A 26,890-nucleotide genomic window follows, 5' to 3' on the forward strand; every position below is an offset into this window, starting at 1 on the left:
ACATTTCGTTGTAGGACCTTAAACTTCTTGTCATGTACTATATCTGCTTCCAGGCTTCTACTTATAAGTGGCTTCAATCTCTTTCCTATATTGGCGTTGGGGTCAATGTTTTCCTTGTCAGGATAGATTGAATCTCTACATGAAGACAATGCATAAGTAAATAACAGAAAATTTGCTTCACTAACACTATTTAGGCACATGAAAACAATGCATAACAAGAAAAAACAAAAAGATTACTTAACTAAGACAATGTAGCCAACCAAGAAGCATCACCTTAATGCTCGGATTCTTTTCTTGAGACCTCCTGATGCAACCTGCAATGTTTCAAGATTGCGCAATTTCTTCTTTCGGATACGACCACCCAAGATGGTGTCCTTCATTTGACAACTTCGCACCTTTCCTTTCAGTTCTTGTACCTCTGTTTTATGTTGCAAAATGGTAACCTGATCTGTAGAATGTAAATGTGAAAGGCGGACAATCTCACATTGTTGAGCTTGGAGAATGCTCTTGTAAGTTTCAGCTTCTCTTGTAAGTGATTTACAATAACCCAGAAGGCCCTTTTCTCCATCACCAGCAAAGGTCAATAAGCTTGTAGGATTGACAAACGGTGGAGACGCATAAGTCATTGGATTCTTAGGGTAGAGAGAGCCTCTCGTCCAGATATCTATGTGTTTAGCTCCTTGAGCTCTGAGCGTGTCTATGGAAGCGGGAGGTATATGTGTGTTTGTTTTACTGCGCTTAATCAATGGTTGGTACTCATTGTCCAAATCAATGTGAAGGTGATATTTGGCTCGTTTCTGGGTAACATTTGTGCCATTTGAGGAGTGCGCCATTAGCCAAATGTGCAGGTTTAATGGAAAGTGAATAGCGGCTGCGGATTCGTCCCTCCATGTTAGCCTCATTCCCTCCATATTGACGAGGTTCATTCAATGCAACTGAAAAGAGGATTATCCCTCAATCACTACGAACGAATGTTCAGAAGAGTAAGGAATCTACTTAAAGTACACTTTTTGAACTTTTACTATGAAAGACCCAGCTCTTTTATTTGCCATTTTTTCTAGAGAGAGAGTGCAAAGAATACATTTTCTTAGAAGGCCCTCCAAATGACCTTCGAAATTTCCTAATGCGACCTGGGGGCACACCTTTAAGAAGAGGAGAGAATCGTATGCAAAAAGTTTTGCTAGGAGTTGGCTATTTCCTGGCAAAGCCAGGCCTTGCAACTCCCCTAGTTCTACACTAGCTTCGAGCTTCGTGATTAAGGGATGTGATCCTATGGCAAAAAGTAGGGGGGCCAAAGGGCAACCTTGCTTTATAGACCTTTTGACCTCAAAAGAGCCCACAACTCTATCGTTGAATAGGAGCTCTGACTGGATTCTAGCTCCCAGTATACTTACCAGACGACATAGGCGCAGCCCAAAGCCCAGAGCTTCCATGATGGCTTCTATATATGCCCATGTTATTCTGTCATAAGCCTTATCCATGTCCAATTTTAGCAGTACACACTCTTGCTTTGTGACAGTTGCATACTTGATGCCCACCATTGCTGTCAAGATGTTATCATAAATGGACCTTCCTTTGATGAACCCATGTTGATGGGGAGAGATGATCTTGGTTAGTAGGGGGGCTAGTCTGAGGGCTACTGCTTTAGCAATAATTTTGTAGGCCACCGACATCATCGTTATAGGGCGCCAGTGTTTCAGTTGACTACAACAAATCTGTTTGGGGATGGGTTTGATAAGCCCTCTCTTCACACTTATCTCCAACAACCCTTCGACAATGGCTTTATTGGCTAGCCTTGTGATTGGGACCTTGAGATTGTTCCAAAATTCTCTAAAGAATTCCACCATCATCCCATCCCAACCAGGGGACTTTTCCTTGCCAAGGGCTTGCAATGTTAGTGAACATTCATCTTCGGAAAATACCCTTTCCAAGAAATTAGCTTATGAGTGGGGAATCTTCTTCTTGACACTCTGAAGTAAGGACCCTCTGGCTTCTTCCACTTATTGGGACTGGATTTCTGGCCGTCCAATGATTTGACTAAGATATATGAGCATCAGACCAGCCATCTCATCCTGGGTATGCACTACTGTCCCTTTCTCATCATCAAGCGAGCGGACGTGGCCTCGGCTCTTCTTGATTTCTAAAGCCCTAAAAAAATGAGCTTGATTAGAGGCTTCCGGTTCAAGGGAAGTCTCCCTAGAGAGAAGCCTTGCCTTTCTCATATCTTCTAATTGCTCATTAGCAAGGATAGATTTGGCTTCGAGCCATCGTTTGTGCTCATCCTCAGTAGCAAGCCCATTGGATTTTTTCGAGGTAAGCAACTGTACCTCCGCTGTAAGATGCAGAAGGTGTACCTCCTTAACTTTCTTGATTCGAGGGCCCGAGGTTTTGATTGCTTTCTGGATGCTCCGAGCAAAGAGGTCCCACGCATTGTGTTTGTTGAGGTCTGCATCTTTTTTGAGCTTACCTAGTGCTTTCTTGGTTAGATTCCTGAAAAGAGGGTCTTTGAAAAGAGCTTACCTAGTGCTTTCTTGGTTAGATTCCTGAAAAGAGGGTCTTTGAATAGGTGTGCCTTTGTTACCAACAACTCACCTTCAATAGGAGTATCTCTAAGATGCATCTATAGTTTAGCTCTGTCTTTTGCATTGCAAGGGCCGTACACATTCACAATGGTGAAGGGATGCCCTTCCCATCTGATTCTAATCCCCAAAATTCTTTCGGATGGGTGGTTAGAATCAACTTCGGCTCCAATTCTCCGTCCACAATGATGAGGACGCCACTGAAATCGTTACTTCCTTCTCCATAAAATACTAGTTTCTTTCCTAGTGCGTGCTTTCTCTTGCTATGGGCATCTAAGTGGTGTTCCTGGATGGCCCAGCAGTTGACTGCCTTCTCCTTTTTAATTTCCTCCCAGAATAGGGTACTCTTCTTACGGGTTTTCAACCCCTTTACATTCTAAGATTGGATAGTGAGAGACTCCATCATTGATGAGGGGTTCATTGGGAAAGAGGAACAAATTCTTCAGCATCCGAATCATTCCCCCCTCCCCTCTCCTTGGTCTCAGGAGAATCCGGGGGTTCGAAGACTGGGGATTTCTTTTCTTGCAGTGCTGCAAATGGATTGTGCAGTGGGACAGTGAACCCCCTCCTTTTAGTGGTATGGAGGATGGACTAGAACCTTTCACCTCAAGTGTTCTCACGGCCTGAAGTACTTTGGAGTCTCTTGCCACTGCCTTCACCCTTTTGGCTCTTTTCAGACCAGAGACTTGAATAGCCGTCACCGTTGTCACTGTCATAAATTTCGGGGTAGCGGCAGGAGTAATGATCTTATTATTATTGCATACTCCTTTGGAGATTCGTTGTATGGGAATCGATTCCTCCACAATATTTTCTTGCATGTTTAAATCCATCATATCTTCTTTATCCTTCCCTGCATTTGCCCCTTCGCATTAAGAGAAATATGAACCTTGCATGGGCCTTGTAAGGAATCCTAATTTTTAGGGATTAAGGCTAATGTTGTGTGGGGTTAAGGGGGCAAGGGTATTGAAGAAGTTTGTTTTGAGTAAGCTTTTCTAGCCTTTTTTTAAAACAAATGTAGGATGTGGACCTAAGGGGTTACTTTCTCTCTCTAGCTTTTTAAAGTGAAGGAAGCATAGGGGTGTGACTACATCAGTAAAAACGTGGGTCACTAAGAGTCAAAATTTGACTCTTTTTAAAAAAATTCAATTTTACTTATTTTTTACTTAAAAGTCCCTCCCAACATATATACATATCCAAAAATCATTTTTTGACCCATTTTCTAACCCACAAGCTTAGATAGAAAGTCCATTTTTTCAAAAATCTTTTTCCCCAAAAATTAAAAACACTTTGTTCTCTCCTCCTCCTCCCTCCCCTCCCCTCTCTCCCTCTCCTCTCCCTCCCTGCCCCTACCTTCCTCCTCCTCCCCAATCTCTCCGTCCCCCCCTCCCTCCTTCTCTTCTCCCATCTTCCTCAATCTCCCTACCCCTCCCCCTCTATCTTTTCATCATTTTCTTCCTCACACAATAGCTTCCATGGTACTCACAGACATCACAAATGGTTTGCTTCCACCACCATGTACTTTGTACAACAAAAGCATACATATTCGCTTACCCACGGCGTTTGCACCGAAGACCGCTAGTGAGGCTGATCAAAGGTCATCACAGGAACGTCGCACCGCTCATGAGACCAATGTTGACATTTGGGTGGACGGCCATTTGTACCCTTACGATCCTATAAGCCTCTTCCATCCATCCTTTAATAGCCTTTCAACATTTCTTCAATTTCTTGGGAGGGGAGAAGCAGGCTTGTTAGGCTATTGCAAGTGGTTGTGTATGGGTGCAAGTGCTTCTTTGCATATGTGGATGCACCAATGTCAAGATCTTCACCTCAAGACGACGGCATTACAAGAGAGTGTTGCCTCTTCGGAGAGGGTGGTTGAAACTCTTCAACAACAAATGCAAAAAAAGGAGTCCCACATTAAGAAGCTTACCAACACCATCACATACTTAAAAGAAACACCCCTTGGTGCAAGGGAACGCAAACGCACGTATTCATCCATTGAAACTCTTGCACATTCGAGAGGAGCACACAAACGACAAGTGAGCCACAAGGTGATTTAGTCTTTACTTGCATGATGCATTCTTACTTCACACTATTTTCTAACATTTATTTTTATCGGTTGCTAGAAACTCATCCAGGAGGCATGCGGTGGAACTAGCTAAGATGATCGATTTAACCTTCTCACTAGTTGTCTCAATACCCAGGATGTGATTTCTATCTTACAATCACCTGGAGGTAAGCACATTAAGGATGCAGTCACCAAGGACCTTATGCGTAAATTGAGAAATGTGGTTAGTGATGATGACGTGCAACAAGCTTGTGATGAGGCTCGAATCAGCACCAAAGCTTATCATGCTATTTTCCAACTCCTAAAGGATGCTTTCAAAGACCATGGCAATATTGTGGAAAATCTATTTCTAGTTCCTCATAAGGTCAACCTCGCAAAGAAGGCCACAAACGCAGATGTGTTCTCCCGCATTGGGACATACCTACTCATTGAGGACACAATGCCAACTTCCCTTTATGCTTCGTGCGCAACAAATACAAGGGGAAAAGGTAAGAAACAATCCATAAGACCTTCAGAGAAGGGCTTCCCTGACACAATGTGGAACAATATTTTTGTGGACCTTAAAAGACTTCAACAAGCCATGCTTAGATTTTACGAGTTACCTAAAGAAGGTGATACACTTTAATTTTTTCTTTGGTATATATTGTTCTTATCATAGACTTTGAAGTTTAAGGTCTTGGCACTATTTATTTTGTAGTGCTTAGCACAAAGGTCGTTTTTGTGCTGAAACTCGATGAGTGTCAAATAGTGAAAGGCCGAAGTTTAGAGAGGCTAAGTGTCACTCTAATGAATGAGGTCCTTTTGCAAACCAAGCGAATGGATTCAGTCAAGCCATCTCCCACTTCGTCTTTTAGCATGAAATCAGAGAAAGACATTTGGTGGTTGGGTGCTATTGAGGTGCCCAAAAAGACCAATGGAATACTTTCATGGATTCTTGAGAGAACTCCATGGATCATAGAAGTAATAGACTCCCAAATTGCAGGTCAGAAGTTGGAGGTTGAGGGTTTTGGTAGTTATGATGTGGAGTGGCACTTAGGTGGGGACTTGAAGACCATAAAGTGTTTGCTTGGCTGCAAACAAGGGTCTTCTTCTCTCATGCCTTGTCCATTTTGCACTCGAGGGTACAAACCTAATGGACAAAAATCACATAAGAGCACTGCAAAGGTCGGTTCCATGCTTCCATGGCAAGGGCATAGAGAACAAGGGTTAGATTGCCGTGATGTCGGAGATGAAGGTAGAGAATGGGAGGCGTCTATTCTGAGATGTCCCATGCTCAATGCCCCAGACGTGATCAAAAGGACCACTCTTGGAATTCAATCTTTCCATTTTCAAGAGTATTTTAACGTCGTGGAAACTACCCCAAGAGACCTTAAAGATCTATTCAACGAGGAGAGTTGAACTCAAGACCTGCTATTTGAGAGAGAGAGAGAGAGAGAGAGAGAGAGAGAGAGAGAGAGAGAGAGAGAGAGAGAGAGAGAGAGAGAGAGAGAGAGAGTTATCTACTATGTATGTTGCAGTTGCTTCTCGCCACCATCAGCATCCCCATGGCCCGTAGAAGAGTTAGCCTAACCAAGGCAGCATTACCACTACACAACAATGAGAGTGACATAAGAAAACCTTACCAACCTCTTTGTGCAAAACGTCCTCGGCTAAGCGCATTGGCATTAATTGGATATGTGGATTGCTAGCTTCCTTGGCCGATCAATGGTCAAAGCCTATACCAACTATACTTCATGTGAGGGTGCATGCACAAGCGACTACTTTGGTAGCTTTGGTAGAAGCATCTATTGTGGAATATTATGAATACCAATCTAGCCAAAAAGCTAAGCTGTATGAAAAGCAGTTTTGAGGGTGAAAACACTAGCTATGTAGAAACCAAATTCTTTGGGTGGCAGCAATTCCTTTCCTATAGGCTCCTATGCTGCACATATGACACTATTTATCAAGGCGTTCCACTAGCTGGATCTACCACGCCCCTATACACATGGCATCAAATGAGTTAACAATCTTATCATGATGGAGGCTCCATGTTCATCACGTTCACATGAATGACATGACATTTAGTAGGCAGGAAGAGAGGAGAAAGGTTTCGAGTTGGTTTAAGGTGCCAACACTTGATGTGGAGCATTCTACTTCTTCTTGCAGCTTGCACCAGTGATGTCATCAAGAAATCAACTCTCGGTTCTCCCCACCAGTTGGCTTCATGTGCATAGACAGATAGCTCGTGTGAGATGATTCATGGTGTCGTCGGATGCATGGTGTCAATTGTATTCCAAAGGCTATAGAGCTGGCATTTATTCTTTTACCTATGTCAAGTCTCGAAACTGTGTTGTACACATCACTAGAAGGGTGAATCGAGTCCTCTACTGTAAATAAGTTGTGCTAGCTTTTTCTGTAAAAAATGCAGTAGTAGATTGTACATTGCAACGCCAAGTTGTTTGAATATAGTCTCCTCTCTCCCCTCGGAAAGAAGTATATGCTTTAGTAATTTGGATTTGGTTTTTTTTTTGGGGGAGAGAGAGAGAGAGAGAGAGAGAGAGAGAGAGAGAGAGAGAGAGAATGCTTACATGTCACACCCTCAATTTTGCAACGCGTCCTTCAGTTCAACATGATGCTTGAAACACTTGCAAAGATAAGCAACTCAACGATCTTTGTTTGCTTTCATTGCAGGTGCCAACGACACTAAAATACACTGATAAACAATATGTGCCTTATATGTAGAAAGAAAGCATTGATATTGGGTCACATACTAGTATAATATCGATGCTGCAGTTTACACTTAGGTGGAAGAGAGCTGCCAGATAAAGCTTGAAAAGTACCATTGTTGACTATTTGACAAGGTGGGAAGGAGTTTGATTGTAGGGATTCATGGTAAGGCAAGAAACAAAGTCATAAAACTTCTTCACCAGTCAACAAGACACCTTGGCATCGAAAGCATTATGTTCGGACTCCGACTAGGCCAAGGCCAATGACGCATGACCGCCGCATAGCCAAGTTGTTTGATATTTAGTTAGAGGCTAGAGCCATGTGAATTGGGTTTGACAAGGCGAGTAATCTTATTGCAATCCATTATCATCCCGCACCAAAAGCATTAAACCTCTTAGAAAGAATATGCTTTACTTTCTAAAAAGTTCCCTTTCTTTTTTTTCTTTCTAAAAGAAACCTTAGTGTTGTGTTGGGTTAGGGAGACTTCATTGTCTTCAGTAGTGCATACTACATGATGGAGACTTACTTTAAATGTTTATTTCACTTTCATTTCATGTTTTGACATGTCTTGGCTTTTTTTGCATTCTATTGTTTTAGAATGTTAAAGTGAAACTTCACTTGCATAATTCTAATAAATTCTATGGATGCATACACACACATATATTAATGAGTTTTTTTAATGTCACATTTCATTTCACAGCCTCACATGGCTTGACTTTTCTTATATTCTATAACTTAATTCTAGTCAATATTCATTACTGGTACATACTGGTTGATTGCTTATTATATTACTTTCGAATCTTCCCAAATACCCAGATTCGTACGCCAGCAATGTGGTACACCAAGCACCAAAAGAATTATTACGATTTGCGATTTAAGCTCGACTCGATCTACTAAGCGGTTCTTTCGCTAACCACGTCAACCAACTGCAGTGCTTGTCAGCAAGCCTTCCGCTTTTATTTTAAAAAAGGTTGACCTCTGCAACCCCTTTCCCGAACCTCATCCAGCTGCTGCAGCCGCCTTCCTTTGCTCGCCTCGGGCCCTCCCTTCACCTCGCACCGCGCAGTCTACTGCTCGTATGCGCTGCCTTCTGTTCCACCTAACAGGTTCACTTGCCTTCCCTGTCCTTCTTGCCTCGCGTGTGACAGGTTTGACCAGAGGATCTTACAAGATTCCCATCCAACGATTTTATGAAAATCGTAGGCACATACTCAGGAAAGTCTTTTTTATTAAACGGTCGTCGATTGAGTTTCCTTCCCACAAAGAAGCGAACCGGAAATACTAGCATAAATTTAAAATTTGAACGATTTTTGAACTCTTTTCTCACATATTTCACTAGTTTTTTTTTCCTTTACCATGGTTTGCAACCAAGTAGTCTTCATTTTCAACCTCATGACAACTCGATTGTACTTCATGTTTGGAGGTCATATTGAGAGCCTGCCCATACATCTCCAACTGGTCTCACATATACATGCACACCTCTCTCAAATGAAGCAAAATCAACACCTCCCCCCCATTCCCTCATGTGCAATTCAAGAGTGTCTTAATGTCTCACATAGAAGCACTCTTGACTTTATAGCAGATTCCAACACAGTAACACAAAATCAGAATGCCAGCTATATCTTGTATCTTCCCTTCACTCATGAAATGTGCATCCAACTTAACCGTCGCTTGATTGAATTAACTAATCACTCCTTTGCTCAATGGCACCGGAACCACATAGAACAGCGACGCAGAAATTACTCCAAATTTAAGGCAATATTTCTAAAAAGTGGTGACACTTGCAACGAATGGAACGTTTCTCGGAAAGCAGAGCATGCCCGCTTGAGACAGGAGTTTCTGACAAGGGCAAGGTTGCAACACCCTCAATTGTTGCGACTGATTGACATTGATGCCACGTGCAGGCAAGGACGGCGGCGTGTCGTGCTCATTGATTATTGGGCTGATGCAGGTACTGTGCAGCAAGTGGGCTACACTGCCATCTCCCACACTTATGGCATGGATATATATAAGGTTTTTGACTGCCCATGTGCGTCGGAGTGCTCTGCAAACGAACGCCCACGCTGCTCTAATGAGCCGTGCCCACATCATGATGATGCTTCATCACTAGTAGGGGTGGCAGGTCATGAAAAACACAAGAGAGCTCTGAATGACATCTTGAGAATGTGTGACATTTTGAGCAAAGCAGAGGTGAAGTATGCTTGGCATGATGGGGTATGCATCTCACAACACGATGAAGATGAAGTAAACGAAACCATCAAACACATGGGCTGGATATATGCAAATGCAAATGATACAGTTATATTTTTGCATTATATAGGGAATCCCATGGCGCCTGTTGGGAGCAGTAAGTATTTTAATGAGCTTTGTTGCCGTTGGCACACCAGAGTATGGACATTGCAAGAGGCGGCTTTGTCAAAATGCAGGCGATACTGTGTGCGAGAGGGCCCTTTGGGTGATTGCCAGATTATGGAGGAGTTTGAGGAGAAGATAGCTCAATGGTACGGGGATGACTCTAGCACAATCAAAATTTTGGAAGAGGAAAGGTTTTTTGAGTTTGTCAAGGAAATACACAGAGTGTTATGTTCCGTGTGTTTGAACCTTGCAGAGAAGGTTCTTTCAATACCAAATGATGCTGATGATGATGTAATAGTGGAATCAAACTGGATGTGGAGGAAAGCATATGTGTGGAATGTGTGCACATGGGAGGTTATACAAAATTTGCATTGGACATGCTTGGAGTTTCCAACGATGTATAGAGTATTATGCATATGCAGTGCGCGTGATAGCAAGCATAGGGGAGATAAAGTGAACAGCATTTTGGCATTAGCAGGGGTGAAGGATTTTGTGGCACAAAAGGATGTGAATTTGGAGGCATCAACTATAGAGTTCTTCAAGAGGCAAGGTCAGGCAGGTCTGGCAAAGGCGGTGTTTTGCGTCAATGGAGCGCTTGAAATGAAGGATAAACAGTATATAACTGAGGAGCGGCGACACACATGGCAACCGGTATTGTGGAGCACGGTGACAGCGGTGGCACCAGAGGGAGCAAATGATCTAGGCATAGAGTTTAATGTGATGGAGGATGATAGGATGGAGATGAGAGGAGAGCTGAAATATGTGAAGGTGCAATTCACAGTGCATGAATATAATACAAATTGTGGACAAATTAGTGGAGATGATGATATTGAGCTGCCTGCCCTATTGATTTGTCATCGTGCTTGCACATGGATCTCACTCAATCTGAGACGTATATATTCAAGGCTAGCGCCATTTCCCAATGTCTTGTGGGCGATCGCGTGGAAATTTCAGCAATCCAGAGATGTATAAATAGTAGCCAAATTGACACACGGCCTGCTGTGCTAATTGCCCGCCAGATTAAGCATGCCGATCGCCTCGACGTTTATTTGGTGTTCTCCCAACGACGGCCATCTCGTTGTTTGATCGTGCAAGGCGCCAACCTGCATGACTTCGTCTCCAAGGTCGGTATATTCAAGCCCATGCCCAAATTTAGAAAGCGTGTCCGTCATCTCCCAAATATCATTATCATCTAGATTCTAGCCACACAAATTATACATGTATGTACATAAATAGGGTGCCAAGTTCCAACATCATGAAAATATAAGATGTTACCACCTTAAGGATGGCTTAAAAGTTATATATACACTAGTACGCGGCCTCTCTCTCTCCCTCTTTTATCGCGTGCAAAGGGGCTTTCTTAGTTTTGAACTTTAGCCTTCAGGTCGCAGATTGCGACACGTAGAAAGGGCTCCCCCTTCCGCCATATTATGTTAGTAGCTATATATATATATATATATATATATATATATATATATATATATATATATATAAAACTCTCCTTGTTGCACGCTTGACATGTGGACCCCCCTTTCTCTCTCTTTCTCTCTCTCTCTCTCTCTATTGAGAGGGTGCGGTAGTCTCTCTGTTGGGAGGCGATGGTGTGGAAGGTAGGGGCTAGGAGAGATGAGACCTCTCTATGTGGATGAGAGAGGAGAGAGAACAGGAGATAGAAGGCGAGGAGAGAGAACTACAGGGAGAGAGAGAGAGAGAGAGGAGGCAAGCTCCCCTTTTATTAAAATCCAAGACAATGGCTTTTAATAAAAAGGGGGTTAAATAAGCTTCATGCGTATGGGGAATTAAATTATTTCTTTCTTTGTATATATATGTGTGTAATTGTCTTTGATTGTCTAGCTTTGTGTGCTTTTAATTTGTAGAAAGTATATGTTTTCAAAATTGTGAAATTGTATGTGAATGTGTACAAATATTATGTAGCTACACATGTGCTCCCTATGCATGTGCACAAATATTATGAGTTTGCATGACCCTCCTTTAGTGAGTCTTGCAAACTCTTACCACGGCCGCTTCATGTCAACCACTATTGTTTCACGATAACAAAGTTTTGGACTATGAAGCAATAGTCATTGGTAGCAACATGATCGTTGTCATTGTTTGCATGACTCCCTAGAACGAAGTAAAGTCAATAGGTGATTTTTTATAGATGGAAGCTTTTAAAAATACATTGTTTTATGTTGTCATGTTGTCCACACCCAATGCATTATGTTTTGCAACATAAATAAAAGTATGTAGCCTAGATATATATTCATCTATGAATTCATTACGAGACCATAAGCTACAAAATGTAGCTTATACGCCATTGTTTTTTTCCCCAATAAAGGTGTTTTATTAAGGAAGGTGTTTGATGGGCCATTGAATCATCTCAAACCTGTTCGGGATTCTACCCAAATACCAGCTAAAGGGTTTTGTTCAGTGAGATTCAAAGAGGCCTCAGATGTGAAAAAGATCCTCGACAAAGGTCCCCTAGTTTTTAATAGGACTACGGTCTGTGTGGTACCTTGGGAGCCAGTGTTCGACTCAGCTGAATCTCTATAAGGGTTTCATCCGGTCTGGGTTGAGTTTGTGGGTCTGCCTAGCTAGCTGTGGGATAATCTCAAGATACTCGCTAGTCAACTAAGCACTCCCTTATTTATACCTAGCAAGAGAGGGTTTGGCAGATCCTCAAACAGGGTTTGTATAGGCTGAGATGTGTTTAAAACGCCACCTAAGATCATGGTTATCAATGTCGGAGTTGGGCTAGTTTTTATTCCGCTCAACTTTGGAACATACTTTGGAGCATGCTTTGAATGCAACAACTTTGGACACTTCGCAAAGGATTGCCCCTTGAAGTCTAAGGGTACTGCAGGTCCAGTAGCACAGGCCACCAGTGAAATGGAAACTCAGATGGAATGGTTGGAGAAGCAAGGAGGTAGTAACCAATAGGAAAGTAGTCCTTAGGCAAAAAGTGATTTTCTCTCTCTAGAACCCCTTTTCCAACCCCTCCTTGGTTGCAACCATCACACTCATCCTCTACTCCAACACTCTCTCTCTACACCATCTCCATTGTTGCAGCAAGGAAGCTCCTCTCTTCTACCCTACCACCTTCCATTGCCACACCAAGCAAGGGTTATCCACCTTCTCCTCCCATTGTCACACCAAGCAAGGGCTAACCACCTTCTCCTATCACTTTATCCCACCTACATTATAGCAACAAGCAAGGTCCTGCTCCTCCTCCTAATTTTCTTTGTTCAACCATGGCCAACTCTACTTCGCAAAGGCGACCAAAGGATGAGGTCACATCACTCGCATGCCATAACACTAGAGGTATAGATGATGAGTGGATGCCACAAGAGTTCACCAAAGGTGCTTGGGTATACATGGAACCATTTGCTATTGGCCCTCATCGTGTGCGAAATCGTGCAAACTTAGATCATCATTGGAAAGGAAAGCTCCTTGGCTTCAAGAACCGCAAAGACAAGGGGACTGTAGCCATTGTGCAACATGTTTTCTCAATGTCAAGCATGCAATTGCAACAACCACCTCGATTTCCAACACATTGTAAGTACATGTTTTGAGAATACAAAGCTAGGTGTAAAATCACAATGTAATGTTATTATGGATTCATACTTAAGATTTGCCATGCATTTATAGTTATATTTCCATCCACGTTGGTGGAGGAGCAGCCACTACATAGTCTCTCCGGCACATTCAATGTTATAGATGCGGATATTGGAGCAACAATGTTCGCACATCTTTGTCCAACCAAATTGGTTCAAAGAAGGATTTTCTTCTATTCTCACTCCTATATTGTGCCTACTTCTACACAAGAGTTTGGAATGCTTGAACCCATCAAAGTAACTTCCTTATTAAGTATGCAGTGGCTGGTGCTAGATTTGTGGTCGGTAGCATCTTTCAAGCAAAAGATGATAATAGATGTCAAAAACTCTTTGAAATACTCTAAAGCTTCTAGATCTATTGGCTTGAGTTGATGTTTGCCTATTTACTGTTTTGTGCACGTTTTTAAAGAGTTTAGATTTGTGGAGACTACCACAATGCTTGTATGTAAAGATGTGCATTATGAGGAATTAGAAAGGCTTTTAGAAGATGACTCGGGTTTTGTGGAGGGCATGCACAATTAGGACCGGTACCGTTGTAAGGTTGGAGCTTCAGGTATTGGAATGCGCTATTTGAAATCCCGCACCTCCTTGTACATACGATTTCACTATGATCGTTGGATGTGCAAGCTTGGAGTGTGGACTCCCTTACAGAGTGTAGACGGTGCTATTTCAAGCTTTGACATTGCAATGAAGATGCCCAAAGATGCTTTGGAGAGGCATTCCAAGTGAACAAGCATTGGATTCTCAGTAATGTGCGAGAATATTTGGTTATTATGGGTTTTGAGGCCCTTCAACAAGCACAATTTCGTTTACAAGGTCACAAGGTGAGAATCCTTCCACCACATTTTCAATACATCATAGTTTGTAAATCATTGGATGCTTATTGTAGTGAATGTCCACATATTGAGAAGAGAATGGAAGACAAATTGAAGGCCGAGGAGGACTGGGGGATGGATGGAACTATGCTATCGCTCTTATAACTTTGTAACTCTTGCAATTTTGAAAACGATCCCCGATGTAATCAACATGATTTGCTTCGGCAAATCATGTCTTTGAATATAAATTTTCACATTGAGATGAGAGATCATGTGTACCTCTTTTTTATTATTTTTAATGTCTTTAAAAAAGGGACCATTATAAAAGGGGGGTCGCATAACTCATTCATTATTTTCACTTTTGCAACTCTTGAGCTCCTCCACTCTCTATCTACGCCCCAGGCTAGACATGGACGCTTCCACAACCTCTATATCTGCACCCACATCCACCCCTTTGTCACGCTTCATCCTCTTCCTCGAAGACACCATATACACATACATACATACATACATACATACACACACACACACACACATATATATATATATGTATGTATGTATATATATATATATACATATATATACATACATACATATATATATATATATGTATATATATATATATATACATACATATACATACATACATATATATATATATGTATATATATATATATACATACATATACATACATACATACATACATACATACATACATACATACATACATACATACATACATATATATATATATATATATATATATATATATATATATATATATATATATATTATATATATATATATATATATATATATTATATATATATATATATATATATATATATATGCACACACACACACACGCACGCGCACACGCACGCGCGCACACACACACACACATACATACACACTAGTGTTACAGACTGGCCTACCGGTCGGTCTATCCCACTTTTCTTTGGCCGCTTCGCGGCAAAACAAGAATATTTCTCAAATGATAGTTGTTTGTGACCTCATTTTCAACTCATTGCGACTCTTTCATTGCGATTTTGAATCGTAATGTCTTGCTCCCGAGCTTTTTCTTGGGGGTATAGTAGCTCTCTCTCTCTCTCTCTCTCTCTCTCTCTCTCTCTCTCTCTCTCTCAGAGACACATAGGTCCTTTACGTCCATAGAAGAATCTTGATTTTAATATAAAATATATGTCCTCTTTTCATTATCCAACCCTCTCTCTCACTCTCTAAGGGGCACATAGGTCCTTTACGTCCATAGAAGAATCCTGATTTTAATATAAAATATATGTCCTCTTTTCATTATGCAACCCCCCCTCTATCTCTCTCTTTATTGTAGAGAGAGAGAGAGAGAGAGAGAGAGAGAGAGAGAGAGAGAGAGAGAGCGAGAGAGCAAGATGAATCCAAAACTAATCATGGGAGTCAAGATGGCTTTTCGATATACATTTTACTCATTTCCCAATTTAATGCCTCCTTTTAAAGGTTGACCTGCCTTTTTAATATGGAAGAAGTCTTTGCATATTTTTCTATGGGCCGCTTCACAGTTAGCATAGTTTGGGACTACCTATCACACTTGAGAGATTCATCACTACAATCAATAAACACAATTTGACTCAAAATCTATTTCAAACAACAATTGGCATGACCATGGACAATCAAATATCAATTATTTGTTTCAACTAAAAGTGAAGGTGCAATGAAAGCATTTGCACCAAGCATCCTTGCTACTACATTCTTCAAATACCATAACCTTATACTAATAACTCAAAATCGTAGTCTCCTACAAATTCTAGTACGTGCTCTAAACGTCCAAGGTCCAAATTCTACCAAATGATAACGTATTTGGCGTGGTGTATCGACTCGAGTAAAAACCCTAAGTTGGTATTGCTCATCAAAGCATATAAAGCGGAGCGTTGCATTGATAAGAAGTTGGAAGCCAACAAACCAAATTGTGGCAACTATTTGGCCACCATTCTCATTGTGTTCAAATGCAACATGATAATATCCAAGTGTAAAAGATGACAATTGCCCAAGGTATAATGATAACTCGTACAGGCCAATAAATACATGTGAACATGTGCAACATTGCCTGCATAAAAAATAAAAATTGTTAGTTGGCACACTTATTGAAACAATTCTATGGCTAATGCTACAATAACAAAGACTATATATTACCCTAAAACACCAGAGTTCTCCAAACCATGAACCACTGTATTTGCAGATGCGTGTCCACGCAAACGAAGGGGATCTAAAAAATGACAAAGAAAAATGTATGTGGCGATGATAAGAGTAAGAACCATTGTCAACATATGCACACAAGCAAAATTACTTTGAACCATTTGAGGTGCACGACCTACAACATATGAAATGGCACGTCGAGGATACATCTGCCATCACAAGAAAGAAAAGGCAATAAGAACATGGAAATGTCATTATTTGTGAGGAATTGTTAAGCTATGAAATGAATACAAATAATTCACTATTCCAAGGAGACAGCAACATACAAAGATCATCCTGTTGTCAATTGCAACACCTCTTTGTAAACAATATTCGGAGTCCTTGCAGAAGCTGATAAAACCCCATCATTACTTTGTAACTTTCTATTGTTAACCACAACCTTGATGGCATTTGAAGATCTTACACGAGACATAGCCACATACAACTGTCCAGCTAAAAACTAGTGATGCCAAATATAGTCCCAAGATTCCAAGTGTTTGCCCCTCTACCTTGTTGATATTCATTCCAAATGCAACCTTGAAAGGGAATTGTCGTCATCTCATTTCAAAAGGAAGACCCAAGGAGCTTGTGGTGACAAAATCAATCCGTGGTATCAGCACAATATCCCCATCATTCTTTCCTGTGATTATCTCTACTTCTAAAACTCTACCATAGAGTTTTCTACATATAAGCCTTGTACCATTGCACAAACCACACCTCCCATCCGAATTACGCAACAACATGATTGGGGAATTTTCTTTTAATTTGAGTACATGTGGTGGATATCCACCCCCAAGATCTAAGGTATTTAGAAACTCAAGTGTATATAAGTGGTGAATTTGGTCCTCATTTGAACACACGGAGTCTGCACTCAGGTACTCTTTGCTTACACCTGGTAGCCGTATCAAAGCAAGACTGTTTATCATATCAAGTTAATTATTCTTTGGCACAAGAATTCCTCGCTCTTTGAAGAAGTTAGCAAAATTATCAACATACGACATGCTCCCATATATGTGATCAATCAAATTTTCAATAGAATTTCCTTCCAAAAGCATATTGTTAGCGAGAATGATGACATCGTCATTGTCAGCATCTGCATGCACATTACCATTGCCAATGTCAAGTACCCATGTTGCAAAGACTCTTTCTGTCTGAATTATGGCGGAGTCCACCAAACGCATGTTTTCTGTCAATTTCAAAACCTCTATTTGTTTTCATATGTTTGAATTGCACAACGAGGCCCCCACTATGTCCTCACGTCGCCCCTTTGGAACAACTGGAAAAATTTGTCTAAAGTCACCTCCCAACAATAGTGTCTTGCCTCCAAACAAAACATCTTTCTACATGATGTCTCGCAACGTTCTATCAAAAGCCTCAAAAGCATGTCTATGGATCATGGGGGCCTCGTCCCATACAATCAAAGTGGTTTGATTTAGTAGTTCTGCAATATTGCTAGTGACCTTCACATTACATGTAGAGTGGCTATTAACCTCTATAGGTATTTTGAATCGTGAATGAGCAGTTCTTCCATTAGTGAGAAGCAATGCAAAAATTCCAGACGATGCACAAGCTAGTGCAATTTTTTGTTGGCCTTGTAATCGAGAGAGCAAGGTATTATATACAAAATTTTTTCCTGATCCCCCAGGCCCATCCAAGAAGAATGTACGTTCCCTATTTTGTTCAACAGCCTCTACAACTGTACGATAAGCATGGCATTGACCTACATTTAATAATCTCTCCATCTTCGAGGCTAACTTTGATTGCTCGTGTACATCAAGCATTCTCTCCTCTTGAAGCAAACTATTCTCAAGCATTTGCAATTGTGATCTATCAATTTGTGGCATGCTAGGAAAGTCACCCAAGCTCTTTCCATGTACCCTCAACAAATTATCCAAGCTTGTCAAAGCCTGTATCATTGCCTGATTGGACAAATCATCATCATGACCATGAGTTGTTAGCACATGAAAATAGTCCTCAAAAAAATGTATGGAGAACTTTGTCCATAGCAGCTCGGGAGAGACTGGTGCACACTACACAAGTATGATTGCAAAAATCTCACGCAACTGTGGTCCAATTCGGATAAAACTTGCCTCTTTCAAGCACATCATCCATTCCTCATCACTTTGTAGCATCCCTCTAGCATTGCAAGCATCCTTGAAGGTGGGATAAGTGAAACCATCAACAGTCTGGAGATCTTCAAATGAAGTGCTACCCTTGCATACAGTAAGTAGCATTCGTAAGTAGTACAAGTCTCCAACAGATGGGACTACATTGTGTATTCGACCAATGCAATCACCTTTCTTATGTGCAGTCCAACATTTTTTATCTTTATTCCAAACCCATCTTTCTGGGAAGTCTATGTAACAAAGATTGTGTGCAGTAGGTTCAATTTGATTTATGGAAAACCATTATGTTAGTGTTTTTCTTTTGTTACCATCGTTCCTCAGAATTTCTCTAAGTAGGTCGTGTCTTGAAAGGTCACAGTGTTTTTCATGGGAAGGTGGACATGCAATCTTTGTACCGATGGATTTTCATAGTGCATGTCAAAACCAACGATTCTCCATATTGCCTCAGATGAGAACACATAGCGTGCATCAAGGTACCTTTTTATCTTGTCAACAATACCTTCCCCACCTTGCATCACAATGGTTGCTCGATCATGCCCAATATATAAGTACTTGTACAAATACTTCACAGCATTAATTGTAGAGCACACTTCAACGTTGATGTGTGCTTTATATCTCATTGAAAGAAATGGATTGTAAGGCACCACCCATTGGTTGTCTAACTTCTTTCCCTTTACAATCACATACTTTCCATCATCCCTTCTCATGTATGTGGGATACCCATTGCTATCAAGCGTCGTGGAAGCAAAAGACTTTCGAGGGTACTTGAACCTACACTTTCCTTCTCTCATACATGGACATTGGGGATACTCAGTACCACAGGGGCCGTGTACATTAGAGCGACAAATTATCTCATATAGCTCAGGGAAGGATTGCTTATCAGGAAGTTATGCACAAACCAACCTATCATAGTCAGCTAATTCCATAGGCTTAAATCTGCTTGCAAGAATCAAAAAAATATGTGCATGGGGTAGACCTCTCTTTTGAAACTCGATTACAGACACGTGACCTACTACATCTCTAAACACTGACCTCTTAATCAGTAGAGACATCATATCCCTAAACTTTTGGTAGAATACTTTGCTCACCAAACCCGGACGATCTGAAGTATCTTGTTCTGGCAATAACTCATCTTGTATCTCTCCCCAGTGATTACAAGTGAATGTTATGAATAAATCAGGTTTTTGTTTCTTTTGCACTATAGCCATAGAGTCCTGACATAACTGAAGCATATATCTTGGCCCTACTATGAATGAAGATTGTAAGACTATCCGTTGGCCGTTTTGCCTACCAATGATTCTCTCGACTCCATCTCTTGTTCCAACCATATCCACCAAACCTGCATATGATTCAGCCCGAAGTGTGTCTTGGTGATTTCTCACCCACAATAACCTAGACTCTTCCATTGAGCTATATGGATGTACAAATTATTGTTGGAGGAGTCTACTCCCTTGTAGGAGGCACTGTATATTTTCATCCCTTACTTGAAGCCGATATGCATAATAATCTTTTTAACTTGGCCCCATAGAAATATTCCATTCATCTTCACCCCGTGGAAATAGGAGTACATACAACAATGAAATATATGCTCTGTGTGTGTTAGAGATTCTTTTCAGTCCTCCGTGTACTGAGTCGATTAAGATGTCATGATGGCCGACGGTCATTTCGTCCCCATGACCGGGCATAATAGCTGCAATCAATCTCTCTACCACGTGGTGCTACATACTGCCAACCTCTCACTCGGTTTTCTTTAATCACCATCCACCTGATTATGGCATTCATCTTGTTTACGGTTGCTCTTATCTCACATACACCTACACTATATCTATTTGCTACAGCATTCAGCTTATTTGTAGTACTCCTTATTTGAGGAACAATGCTATCCAATACATTCACATAATCTTCATTTGTTTTACTATAAAGATCATCAAGAAGTTTTAGAATTTGGTCTTGTGTCTTCTATACGCGAACTATCTATGCTTGGATGTGGCTATGGTTTCTCGTTGCATTGCTCTTTATTTGACTTATCTCTTCTCGGATATTCCACAAATATCCGCCTTCGACTTCCATGGAGCCTATCAAGTTGAAATAGTGTCCATAGAAGCATCATGCTTATCTTCAAATCTAATACAAGAAGAATGTATTTCCTGTAAGGACTTAATGATGCGTTTACTTGGAGCCATGAAGGGAATAATTTTTCCACGACGCTTAGCAGCGTGTCTACGTGTCATTGTTACATGATTCATAGAAGTTCCTTCAATTGTAGTCGCTATCTTGGTTGACTTCACTATTCGAGATGAGCTTGATGGATTTTTGTTGCAATGTTTTTCCACCCTACATGTAGTAAGCATTGCAGGAAGCTTCCTTGCAAGTCCCTTTGCCACTAGAACACTTTTAGGTGTTATTTCAGTTTCCAACATTGTTAGCAAAAGAGATGGGCTATTATCTAAGTTGGTAGTGGCTGACTAGTCATTGCCAATAACCAAAGACGTGCTATTGTTAATCTCCATTATCTGTTGCAAGATGAAAAAATTTACAAATTGGTTATTAGGATCTTGGAGAGAGAGAGAGAGAGAGAGAGAGAGAGAGAGAGAGAGAGAGAGAGAGAGAGAGAGAGAGAGAGAGAGAGAGAGAGAGAGAGAGTTTCACTTAAGGATAGATAGGGAGATAATAGCAGACATATGAGAGCAAGAAAAAATGTGCATTGATTCTATATACCCAAAAGGGTTAAGAAAGTGTATAAACCCATTACAAATTTGAAACAAAATTCACATATACACATTGAGGAAGGGACAAAGATAAAGAGAGAGCGGGGGGGGGGGATATTTCTATATGAAGCATTTTACTTTTTTTTTTGGGTATGTCAACATACTTGCAAGTATCAATGAAAATCATGACTGCTCTCTATCTAGGCCAAAAGTGCTATACTATTCCTCCTTGAAACGCTAATTTAAAGGCATCGCTAACCTTTTATGCTAACAATGTCCCAAAGCATATTTATACCCAACATAGATATCTTTAGGCAACTCCTTTGCCTTTCGAGGAAGAAAGACCCTTGTGCTCTTCTGAGGAAGTTTCGGATGTTTTGGAAAATCACGTTTTGCTATCACTCTATGATGCTTATGGTGGGGGCATCGATTGTGTGCAAGTGGAAGCTTTCCATTGGTCAATTGATCATTTTCAAGGTCTTCAATTACGCTCATATATGTGGCACCTTTTGTAGACATATCCTAATAGAAACACATTCTTAGTAATAGCACAATCATGAGTGTGTGTGTGTGTGTGTGTGTGTGTGTGTGTGTGTGTGTGTGAGAGAGAGAGAGAGAGAGAGAGAGAGAGAGAGAGAGAGAGAGAGATCTTGAGAAAGCACACAATGTCATACATTATTGATAGCACATACCATCATCGATTTCCAATCTTACAACATTGAAAGTAAATTCTAGAAGAGCAAACTACACCGAATTTAGTGCATGGATGTCCCTAAATCCATTGGATGATACAACCAAGTCAAAAAATTCAGTTTTCCTATCTACAACACACACACACACACACACACACACACACACACACACACACACACACACACACACACACAGAGAGAGAGAGAGAGAGAGAGAGAGAGAGAGAGAGAGAGAGATTTTCATCAAGGAGTTTAGTGAAGATGAACCACTTGGAACATTAGGATGACGAACCTAGATGAGTTTGATATAGCTTTAAAAATATTGATTTCATTTCAAAAACACTTTTGTACGCACGCGCGCGCGCGCACACACACACACACACACACACAGAGTAGATATAGTTATTGTGCTTTTATGTAATGTGTGTGTTTGTGTGTTTATGTGTGTGTGTGTGTGTGTGTGTGTGTGTGTGTGTGTGTGTGAGAGAGAGAGAGAGAGAGAGAGAGAGAGAGAGAGAGAGAGAGAGAACTTTTAAATGAAAGCTCCAAATTCCTTCCAAACTCAGGAGGCTAGCTTACATAACAAAAGCTCATCTAGTATGAAACTCTAAAACATTTTGTTGACTCCCAAGCTACCCAGGCTACCTTACATAATAGACTTAGATACTTTATTTCCTTGAATCCCCTAAAGCATTTTCTAAGATCCTAAAAAAAAGCTACCATCATTTCTGTCAATGGCCTTAAACACTTGGAAGGATCCAAACGCATACGATGGAGCTTCTTATCAAGGTCCACCAATGACTTTCTTTCACTAAATCAGAAATAGTCTGCTCTCATAATGAAAGAAATGTGTTGTATTTGACTTGCTGCATCAGTATCCTCCCAACCGGTCTCATGGAGTGAAGCAAACTCTTCATAAAAAGTGAAAAATTGCAAAATCATCCAAGATAAAGCATATACATCAACACCTTTTGTGTAGACATCTTCATCATCGATTCCCATCAGCTCTGGAGCCAGCCATGGTCTCAAGTCATGATCCTTCGTATGTGGAGTCTGGGACACACGCTTCTCGTAACCCAGTCTCATGGCCAAACCCCAGTCAATGATACCAATGCGAGGTTGGTGATCCTGGGTGAAATCTAGCACAACATTTCGTGGATGCAAGTCACAATGTAGCACACCTTTGTTATGAGCAAAAGCTATTGTCTGCACCATAGCATGAATGAGAGATGGTGCATTGTTACAAAAGGTCTCAATGAGGCACATTTTAGCTTCAAACAATACTGGATCAGAACCTCTATGAATCCCTCGGCCATCTCCTTGAAGCTTTCTTATAATTCTGAAATAAGTTCCCTTCTCATAAGGAAGAGACATGAGCATATTGCAAATGGAATCTCCATTGAAATAAGGGAAGATACTTATCCATGGAACTTGTCGTGTATTTCCAATGCTTTGAATAATCCCTTTATGCATAAGATCCACACTCAAATCTTTTTCAAATGACTTGAGGCGAATTTTAGGGGGTCCCAAGTACCTTTTTGCAACATAAAATGTACCTCTCGGAAAGAAGGACATACCCTTTAGTTGCATTTTTTGGCATTCTCCATAAGATCCACGCCCTAGTGTAGCAAGGGGCAAGATTGCATCATGCTCAACACCAATAGAAAAAGTACATTAAGAATTTCTAAGCGTGCTATCCAAGTTGTTAGCAAGAGCATTTTCCATAAATATTTCTCTATCTTCCACAGCAATGGCCCTATGAGCTTGGGCCGCTCTCAATTTCTTGGAGAGGAAAAATTGTACATACATGTCGCGAGCTTGCTTGGTCTTTGCTTTCTGTGCACGCCATTGCAAGTACCATTCCTTCAGCCTTTCAAAGTTCACACCAAGCGGCAAGCCATCATGTAAATCAATGCCACATTTTGTCATGTTGCCGATGATTGAGGACATACACGAGCGTGTCTTGTCCACTTCAATAAGATAAATCGTGCTTATCGCCCCTCTAAGAAGGTGGTCTTAGAGAATAGGATGCCCAAGGTGTGAGCAATCTCATTCACTGTGAGTGCACTAACCTTGGTACACAGGGACATGCGCAGGGCTTTTTACATAGCCTTCTTTTGCTCCTCAAGAGTGGCCATTCTAATTTAAGAAAGAAGACCTTAATTGTTAATAGATTTCGATACACACTTCCAAAAACAAATAACTTGTAAGTGCAAAGGGAGAGAGAGAGAGAGAGAGAGAGAGAGAGAGAGAGAGAGAGAGAGAGAGAGAGAGAGAGAGAGAGAGAGAGAAAGCATACAATTTCACACATTATCAATAGCTCATACCATCGTCGACTACAGACCTTACATCTATGAAAATAAATTCTAGATGCGAACAACACTAAATTCAGTGTCATGAATGTTCCCTAAGGCCATTAGATGATGCAATCAAGTGAAATGATATCACTTAACATCAAACTCTATGGTTCATGTTTTCATCAGTGACGCACAACACCAAAGAACATGGTGCATCATCAAAAGAAGACGTGTATCTTGAAGACGCTCTAAAGGAAAACATTGTGGTATAATGACACACATGGACAAATATTGCATGACGAATGTCAAACACCAACATATGTATCAACTCAATATAGCACACATGGACAATATATAACCAAGTGCCTTATTGAGATGATGCCCTTTCACCTAGATTATCGACGCATACAATATAACGCCACAAAAGATAACACAATCCCTTAACACGACATAGTAAGTCAAATTAATTACCTAATGCCGAGGGAATACACACACACACACACACACACATAATTTCGTTTGATTAAACAATTCAAATTTTCCATCTTTAACACACACACACACACACACACACAGATCGATTTGATCATCAAGGGCTTGAGTACAGAGGGACCACTTGAAAATTTTAAAATGACGACCTTACATGAGATTGATATAGCATTAAGAAGATTGATTTCATTTCAAAAACAATTTTGATTTTATGTAGGGGGGGGGAGAGAGAGAGAGAGAGAGAGAGAGAGAGAGAGAGAGAGAGAGAGAGAGAGAGAGAGAGAGAGAGAGAGAGAGAGAGAGAGAGAGAGAGAGAAGAGGATTTTCATCATGGTGTTGATAACATAAGTTGGATCTAGCATTCCAACAATCTCTTTTCATTTGAGAATACTTTTGAATTCTATTTAGAAGCAATTTTGGAGAGAGAGAGAGAGAGAGAGAGAGAGAGAGAGAGAGAGAGAGAGAGAGAGAGAGAGAGAGAGAGTTCTATTATCATCCTGGGAGGTCAAATATGACCTATGGGACCAAATGAACATGTCACGTGGTGTGAGTGGAGTTCATAAGTGACTCTCGATGCTCAAAAATGGCTGAAATGAGCATCGCAATAGAGAGTCCACATTGTGGTTGGGAGAGGAAGGTATGTAGGGAGAGATCATGGCTGAATATATGGGGAAAAGAGGACCTAATGTGGTCAAAAGCTGAGCACTCAAGTAGTGTGTGGTACTCACTCTCTCGCACTTGACGAGGGCATAAGGTGCAAAGTCGATGACACTCCTCGCCAGTGCCCCAACGTCCTCTCTCGCAGCGTAGAGAATGGGAGCTAAGACGAATGGAGGCAATGGTGCGGATCGCACTCAACGGGATGGGCTCAAGGATGTAGGAATGGGTTCGGTTACCTCGTTTCGAGAAGAAGAGAGATTTGTAGTTTGGGGCAACGTGTGTGGTGTAATGGCTGAAGCGAGAACCTCCGGATTTCTCCCAAGCCGTGATACATTGGCGTTGTAAGAAGGCCTCATTAACTTGGGAGTCGATCGACGCATCCTTGACCAAGTGACATGCATCCCATCTTCCAAACCATTTCTTGATATCAAGCATTCACCCCGAACTTAGTATTTTGCTCTTGCATGTCTTTTGAACCATTTGACTTGCTTCATATGCGATTCTAGGAAGTCGATGCAAAGGGCTACGTTGTGTCTTACGCATGTACTCCACAACCCTTTGCATGCCCAAGACCTCAATGGGAAGCAATCCGGACTCAAGAAGTAAGAGCATGTAGGGTGTTTGTGTCTTGACTTGGAGAAAGTTGGTGAGAAAACGCTTTTGGACATTCTCAAACTCTTTCCAAGTAGACTTCCCGATGCTTCCACCCCACACCTCCACTCCATAAAGAAGCACCGGTGTCACCAATGTGTCAAAGAGGTACTTTTTGAGAGCCCAACACTTGATCTCTCCTGCATTGCACATGTTCTCAAATCCATAATAGGCCCTCTTTCCGGCTTCCAAGCGACGCATTGCACAATCCTTCCATTTATGATTGGATGGAACCTCAAGGCCAAGGTACTTGAAGTGATCTACCACTTCAAGTTTCTCATTGTTATATACAATGCATGCATTTTCATCATTGAGGGTCTTTACAAGCATAACCTTGGTTTTGGATCCATTCACGATCAGCCCGCTATGTAGGCAAAAGCGTTCCAAGACACTCATAAGCTTTTGTGCATCTTCTAAGGTATGTGCCAAGAGCACTACATCATCGGCATAAAGCAAAAGCATGATCACCGCATTTCCAATCTTAACCTCTTCTATGCCTTCTTGCTGCATAAAGTTGGGGAAAGTGGGCATCCTTGTTTGACACCAATAGTGCTTGCAAAAAATTCTGAAATTCCATCTCCCATACGTAATCGACATATCACTTTTTGGTAGATGCGAAAGACTGCATGCATAAATTCTCTCGGCACTTGAAAGCTTTGCATACGTCTCCAAAGATTTCCTCGCGGTACCATGTCAAAAGCTTTCTTGAAATCCACAAAGCAACAATACAACTTTTTTACTTTCAATTGAGACGCTTTCATAAGAACTCGAAGAGTGACAAGGTAATCAATAGTGCTATGATGCTTTCGAAAACCTGCTTGGCCAAGTGCACGCTTGCCATTCTTTTCAGCCCATTCACTTATCTTCATCTCCATGATACATCCAAATAACTTTGCCATTAAA

General features: G+C 41.1%; 3 protein-coding genes across 3 annotated transcripts; 1 reads left to right on the forward strand and 2 right to left on the reverse strand.

Annotated features, from left to right (window-relative positions):
• The first annotated feature begins 8,985 nt into the window (after nt 1–8,985).
• On the forward strand, nt 8,986–11,136 carry LOC147459113 (uncharacterized). The gene has a single exon (XM_086510450.1). It carries the CDS (start codon nt 9,001–9,003, stop codon nt 10,678–10,680), a length of 1,680 nt encoding a protein of 559 aa, XP_086366576.1. The 5' UTR covers nt 8,986–9,000; the 3' UTR covers nt 10,681–11,136.
• Nucleotides 11,137–16,918: 5,782 nt separating this feature from the next.
• LOC147459114 (uncharacterized) lies at nt 16,919–17,545 on the reverse strand. Its single transcript, XM_086511549.1, has 2 exons — nt 17,361–17,545; nt 16,919–17,279 (listed from the first exon to the last, which is right to left on the reverse strand). The coding sequence occupies exons 1-2, from the start codon at nt 17,543–17,545 to the stop codon at nt 16,919–16,921; spliced, it is 546 nt and encodes a 181-aa protein (XP_086367675.1).
• Nucleotides 17,546–17,704: 159 nt separating this feature from the next.
• Nucleotides 17,705–18,598, reverse strand: LOC147459115 (uncharacterized). The gene is made up of 2 exons (XM_086511550.1): nt 18,455–18,598; nt 17,705–18,394 (listed from the first exon to the last, which is right to left on the reverse strand). Exons 1-2 carry the CDS (start codon nt 18,596–18,598, stop codon nt 17,705–17,707), a joined length of 834 nt encoding a protein of 277 aa, XP_086367676.1.
• Between the last annotated feature and the right edge of the window lie 8,292 nt (nt 18,599–26,890).

This window comes from Adiantum capillus-veneris, chromosome 4 (assembly GCF_014529385.1).
Source record: "Adiantum capillus-veneris isolate H3 chromosome 4, ASM1452938v2, whole genome shotgun sequence".
NCBI classification, from domain to species: Eukaryota; Viridiplantae; Streptophyta; class Polypodiopsida; order Polypodiales; family Pteridaceae; genus Adiantum; species Adiantum capillus-veneris.

Coding starts and splice junctions, on each gene's coding strand:
- LOC147459113 (XM_086510450.1), top strand. CDS start 9,001: ATGTGCATCCAACTTAACCGTCGCTTGATTGAATTAACTAATCACTCC.
- LOC147459114 (XM_086511549.1), bottom strand. CDS start 17,545: ATGCGTTTGGTGGACTCCGCCATAATTCAGACAGAAAGAGTCTTTGCA. Junction 17,280..17,360: donor CACATATATGGGAGCATGTC/GTATGTTGATAA, acceptor TATGATAAACAG/TCTTGCTTTGATACGGCTAC.
- LOC147459115 (XM_086511550.1), bottom strand. CDS start 18,598: ATGCTACTTACTGTATGCAAGGGTAGCACTTCATTTGAAGATCTCCAG. Junction 18,395..18,454: donor GGATGATGTGCTTGAAAGAG/GCAAGTTTTATC, acceptor ATACTTGTGTAG/TGTGCACCAGTCTCTCCCGA.